The 6193-nt window shown below is 39.9% G+C and overlaps 1 protein-coding gene across 1 annotated transcript in view; it reads right to left on the bottom strand.

Moving 5' to 3' along the window:
* LOC119831578 (protocadherin-like wing polarity protein stan) overlaps window positions 1-6193 on the bottom strand; it is a 120766-nt gene that overhangs the window by 16352 nt on the left and 98221 nt on the right. The window contains 13 exon segments of the mRNA XM_038354992.1: window positions 109-364; window positions 845-991; window positions 1379-1521; window positions 2015-2237; window positions 2615-2852; window positions 3355-3480; window positions 3593-3767; window positions 4011-4093; window positions 4172-4256; window positions 4462-4661; window positions 4935-5067; window positions 5370-5665; window positions 5915-6086. Coding sequence (XP_038210920.1) covers window positions 109-364; window positions 845-991; window positions 1379-1521; window positions 2015-2237; window positions 2615-2852; window positions 3355-3480; window positions 3593-3767; window positions 4011-4093; window positions 4172-4256; window positions 4462-4661; window positions 4935-5067; window positions 5370-5665; window positions 5915-6086 — 2277 coding nt within the window.

The raw sequence follows: 6193 nt of genomic DNA, 5'->3' as shown, positions 1-6193 counted from the left end.
GTTATCTTATTGCGTGCTTGCTCAATGTGGAAAAAATATATGCACTCTAAACATATATTATTATCGTTAATTAAACGTTCGATTCGAAGCCTTGAAGCTTTTTCAAAATCTAAGTTTAGGCACGTTATTAGTTATAACTATGCTAGCACCGACACTTCTCAATTCCATTCAGTGAACAAACTATGAACATTTTCCTCCCAATAACTCACACTCAGCGCAATCCTTGCCGGTGTACCCGTCGGCGCAGTCGCACAGGAAGGTGTCCCACAGGTCGCGGCACGCGGCGCCGTTGTAGCACGGCGCGCTGCTGCACTGCGAGCGCTTCTGCGGGCACCCCGCCACCGTGCCGTTGTCCGCTACGTAGCTGCAGGCGGACATTGCATTGCTCAATTTCAATAAACACGATATATTGATACAATTAACCGCATGAGCTAAATGGGCTAATTAGCTCTTATAGAGCAGAGTATACGTTATGGATATATAGCTTTAAAAATAAAGTAAAACACGATTTATGGATACGATCAAACAAATAGACTAATTAATTTCCTTATAAAATATATCATTTTACATTCTTAAAAATTAAATAAAAGACTAATATATATATGTACATATAAAATATATACAGAAAATATATCTTTTTTTCCTCGCCTTTGAGTTATGAACAAATCGTTTATTTTTGAGAAATGGACTTGCAAATGTTAATTTAGTTATTTATTTAATATTTACAGTTATTTATTCCTACAGCGTCTTTATATAATTTAGTTCATATAACACATCAAAAGTGGTTCACAAAGGTAAGAATTTTTCACTTTTTCTTTTTCACACAATATAACACATTATTTACCTGTTCAGATCGATAAACTTGTGATCTATATACAGGTCCGAGATGCACCCAACAAAGTCTTTGTTCTTGACTTGGAAGCTAGATGGGATGTTGGGCAAGCCGCCGATCTGAAGCGGGCCGGTGAGGTCCAGGAACCTGTGGGTGACACTGCACAGTTTATTTTCTATGTTAATGTTTGTAATTTGTACTGAACCTTTTTTATTGCGTTATAATATAAAGGCGAACAAAAAACTTAAAACAATTAGGAAACGGCGGTCTTATGGTTATCTCTAGCAGGCAAGTCTCATTATGAATTTTGAGATGAGTTTTTTTCCTGTTATTATTTTATATATTATAACTTATATAAGACAAAATAAAATATTAGTAATATTATAGCAAAAACAATTATATTTCTAAATGTAGACTTATCATCGAACAGCAAGAATTCAGGAAATAATGAAAATCGTACTTGTTTGAGTCTTTTACTCCGAAGTAAAGTTCAAAATACGCTTATGTTACTTTTTACTTTTGATATATATGTAAAAAAATCTTTACCTGTGGCAAGTTTCAGTCGGAATATCGCAACGAGGTGGCAATACTTTTCTAGTGAAGTTCGCACACGCATACTTGACACCGAATTCCGCCGCTCCAGCCAGTGATAACGCTTTATCGCAATCATCTAGGATTAATGTTGCCGTCTGTAAATATATTATACAAAATTAATTCTGCCCGTTAATAACTTTAAACTTATTTTCAAATATATTATATCAAATATATTCAATAGAAATTATAATACGTAGGTAAGAGTATAGATGAGTGTGCTTAGGGAATCTTATGATTTATTAACTTTTTCAGATAAACGCTACAAATCAGTATAACTATGAGTTTAGTATTTGTTTAATCACATGCAACGTCCATACGCATATATTTTATTATATTATTATATCTCATTATATTTGAGTCAATATCTTCTATATTACCTACTCCTACTTTCCACTCATTCAATTATAAACTTATTTGAAGACTATGCTGCTGCCCTCAGTGAACTGAGTGCACATGTCTACTGCATTACGATGTCAATGCCCAAAGATCCCAACATTATTAAAAAAATCGTCTATAGTGTCCCATTCAAAAAACCGCAATTTCGCGAAAGCAGTGACAGCACCAAAGCCGTCGACAAACTCCACTCACCCGATTATAATACTCCACTTGCACAGTGTGCCACTCCCCGTCCGCCACGTGCCCCTCCACGGAGAGCTCTGCGCGCGCGCCGCCGAGCCCGAAGCTGAAGCGCAGGCCGGCGCCGCCCGCGCGCCCCGCGCCCGCGCTCACCGCCTCCAGCGCGATGAAGTCGTGCCGCTCGTTGTAGCGCCCGTTGTACAGGAGCAGCCCCGACGCGGACTGCGTGGCGAATCTGGGGGGGGGGATGCGGGCTTAGCGGACACGTTGTGCATGTGTGAATGTAATATCGTGTTTGTGTTTCTAGTGTATGGGCAGTAGGGGATTGGTGGACGAGTGCAGTTATCTAACGTATCAGTATACGTTATATATAGTGTATATAACGTGATCAGTAAACTCCTTGTATGTGTTGATGTAAGATAAAGGCACTGACTTTAACATGTGTGAAATTACACTCACAAGAAAATACAGAACATAGACCAAAATATGAAATCGTTGTGAGTTATAAGGACACAATAAGACAATTTGGTGGACATTAACTTTACTTAACTTCACTCTCACTAAAATGCTTAATAATTTTTTTCTCGATAAAATGTGTGTGTTGCAACGGACCTCAGCTTCAAATGGAACCGGTGGCGCTTCTTGATCCCGGGGAAGGTGAGGAAGGAGGTGGGCGGGAAGCTCCTGGCGCTGAGCTCGCACATGGGCGTGGTGTAGAGCTCGTCGATGGAGCAGCCCTGGCACAGGATGCCGCCCTCGCGCCGCGCCACGCACTGCGAGCCGCTGCGGCACAGCGCCGCGCCGCTCGGCGAGCAGCTCGCCTTCGTTAGGACCGTCTCGCAGTTCTCGCCTGGGGACGCGTGTGGTATCGTTGTTACTGTTAGCTGCACTTTGTATTAACCTCTGGATGGATGCGTTTAAGGCTTAATCCTTACAAAAGATACGCACTCACTTCACTAGTTCCGCTTAATTTTATCAGCCTTGGAAATTTCGAAAAAGAAATTGGGATCGGTTTGTGATGAAACATTATGATGTAGTTGCATTGAATTAAATCGTTACAGTAAAAGGACAAGCTTCAGTAAATCTTAAGACTTCTGTGAACTCTTAGAATTAATGACAATTGTTGGTGATAGCACTGATAGTGATAATATCGATGGTAGAAATGAGATTGATTTTAATTAAAGTGATACTATCACTTAATCATTTATCATATTTATGGTAATAACACTGATTCCTAATTTACATTACCCAATTGAAAAAATGGTGAAGGTGGCTACAACATTGATAGTAATGACGTTAATAAAACATTAAAATACAATATTCTATATGAAACGTAAATAGTGGCTGCACACCTGTAAACCCAGCTGGGCAGACGCAAGTATAACCCCCCTCCCGCCTGATACAAGTCCCGTTGTTGATACATGGGGATGAATAGCATAAATCCACTTCGGTGTCGCACATGTAGTGTTCCCGGGAACCTAGGCATAAAAAGTAACACTTAAAAATTGAATGTATGGTTTCAAAACTTTCCGAAGTATAAAGAATTATATTTAATTTGCGACAATAATAATAATGCATCATTGGACTCACCCGTGAATCCTTTGGGACATTGACAGGTAAACGTCGTCACCGGATAAATCGGTCTGAATAGTACTGAATCGCTGTTTATGAAGCCTGAAGCGTTCCCGAACTTCAGGACAGTGAGACACTCTTCGAAATTGAGGCAAGGTTCGTGGACACAGACATTGTCGTCGAACGGAAGTACCTGTATATTTATTTTATATTAGTTATTTTATTTTCTAACTTTTGTGTCAGATATGGTGTCTCTTGTTGGGTTAGTTTTAATTGAATTTGCTAAAAAAAAATTCCATATTGGTCTACTGGTGAAATAGAATTAATGATTGCAATCTAAAATTTGGGTGATATTGATAAAGAATTACACTGAAAGTCGAATAGCGACTGATATGAAAAGAAGACGGAAACAAAGATAAGTAAACAAACAAGAGACCTGCACGGTGGCGAGCCGGGCGAGCGTGGTGCGGTGCAAGTACACGCGCTCGCGCAGGTGCGTGGGCGGGTAGAAGGGCGCGCCTCCCCCCGCGCCGCCCGCTCCCCCCACGCCCCCCGCGCCGCCCGCTCCCCCCACGCCCCCCGCGCCGCCCGCGCCGCCCTCCCCGCCCGCGCCCGCCTCGCCCGGCGAGCGGCGCGCTGAGAACGACACGTTCAGTATGCTGCCGGACACGTCGGTATCGTCCTGGTGGCGAAACAGATCTCAAATGAATGATTAATTAAATAATTAATTAGTTATTTTGAAATTAAAACTAAATAAAATAATAAAACGTTTTTCATGGGACGCCTAACAGGAGTGATACTTGAAGCTATAACGATTGGCGACGTAACGCGTTACGTAACGGAACATCAATTTGAAAAAAATACAAATATAAATCAAACAAACCTACCTGTATACTAAATACATAGATGTTCTCTTTAGGACAAGGTATGATAGCCGCTAGTCCATCGATAAAGAAGCCGAGTAGTGGCGACAGAAACCTCTCAGCTGTCATATCGTTTAAACGCACTGTTATAGAGTTAAATAGCATGTCCTCTGTTATGAGCCGGACTAACAGTTGCATCATTGCCTTTACTTCATTCACTCCATCTGTAATAAAAAGTTATATGTATAAAGAATATTTTTTAGTGTGGAAGTAAAAGTAAATCGAATCATAAAAAAAATCATAACATTAAATAGTCTGAGCTGGAATGAAATGAAATAACCTACGTTAAACGACTCTTAAGTTAACTTGAGAACGTGCAATTTATAGTGTAAATTTAATATTATGATGTATCAAATATGATATAACTTTTAAAATAAAGGTTGCAATATTAATGACACTATAGTAATGTAATTAATGATCGTTTTATTTTTATTTACCGGAGACGGAGATTTCCATAGTTGCCAATTTTGGTACATTAGTATTCAACTGCGGCGAGAGCGTCATCGAACCAGACGTTTCGTTCAACAGAACTAGATTCGCGTTATTTCCTGACAGTATGCGATATTGAAGCTGAAAATAGAAAATAAAGTGTCAAGAAATAGTTTTTTTTTTTACTTATTATCGGCAGGTACTGTTTTTTCACCATTTCTACTTATAATTATTTTTAATATCCTAAAAACAAGGGGGTGTGCGAAAAGACAAAGCTATACAGGTCGTAGTGGCATCACTTTCCCACGCTGGCATTTAGTTACGTTTAGACACCTATATAGGATTTATGCATACATAGGGACATAGAAACAGACAAAGAAAGCAACTTTGTATACATAAATACTTTTTACACTATGAAACCCCCCCCCCCCCCTTAAACAAACCTTATCCGATACATCGGCGTCGTAAGCAGGGACGCGTCCAAACGGTCCCACTGGAAAGCAATCCTTGTAATTGTTGAAGATAACTTGGAAGTCCTTCATGGTCGGCGCGTTGTCGTTCACGTCGGTGACCATGACCTCGATCCTGACGTCGTTCCACAGCGGAGGACTCGCCGCTCTTATCACCAGCTCGTATCTCTTCCGGGGACTCTCGTAGTCCAGGTCCACCATTGTCACCAGTTCCGCTTTGTCAGAGCCTTGGCGAGTCTCGAGAGAGAAGCTGTTCGAGTCGTCTCCTCCTGTGAGATCATTATAACCAACATTTGTTAATTATGTGAAGATTTTATTGTCTACATAATTGAAAATATAATGAAAAGTGACCTATTATTTACTAATTTCTTTAAGAAGTTTCATTCTGATTTGTTTAACTAATTTTACGTGATTAAGTAACAGACATACCAGTAGCAGAATGCATGTGATTTAAAAAAAAAACATACATTAACCAACATACTATATTCGTCTATTAAGGGTAAGAGTTAAATTCTAACCTTTAATAGAATAATGCACCACAGCATTAGCGCCCTCATCCGGATCATTGGCGTATATCTCTCCCACAGTGGTGCCGATGGGACTGTTCTCTGAGATGTAGAAGGTGAGACAGTCGCTTGAGAACACCGGCGGGGAGTCGTTTATGTCCTCGATTTTTATGTGAACTATTACCTGTTGATATATTTCATATTAGAATAACAAATAATTATGATAATCATCTTTATTACATCTACAGAGTTTCTTGCCGGCTCTTCTCTGTAGATGTAATATATGTAACT

Source organism: Zerene cesonia, chromosome 13, assembly GCF_012273895.1.
Source record: "Zerene cesonia ecotype Mississippi chromosome 13, Zerene_cesonia_1.1, whole genome shotgun sequence".
NCBI lineage: Eukaryota > Metazoa > Arthropoda > Insecta > Lepidoptera > Pieridae > Zerene > Zerene cesonia.
This window is presented reverse-complemented; position numbering and strand designations above follow the sequence as displayed.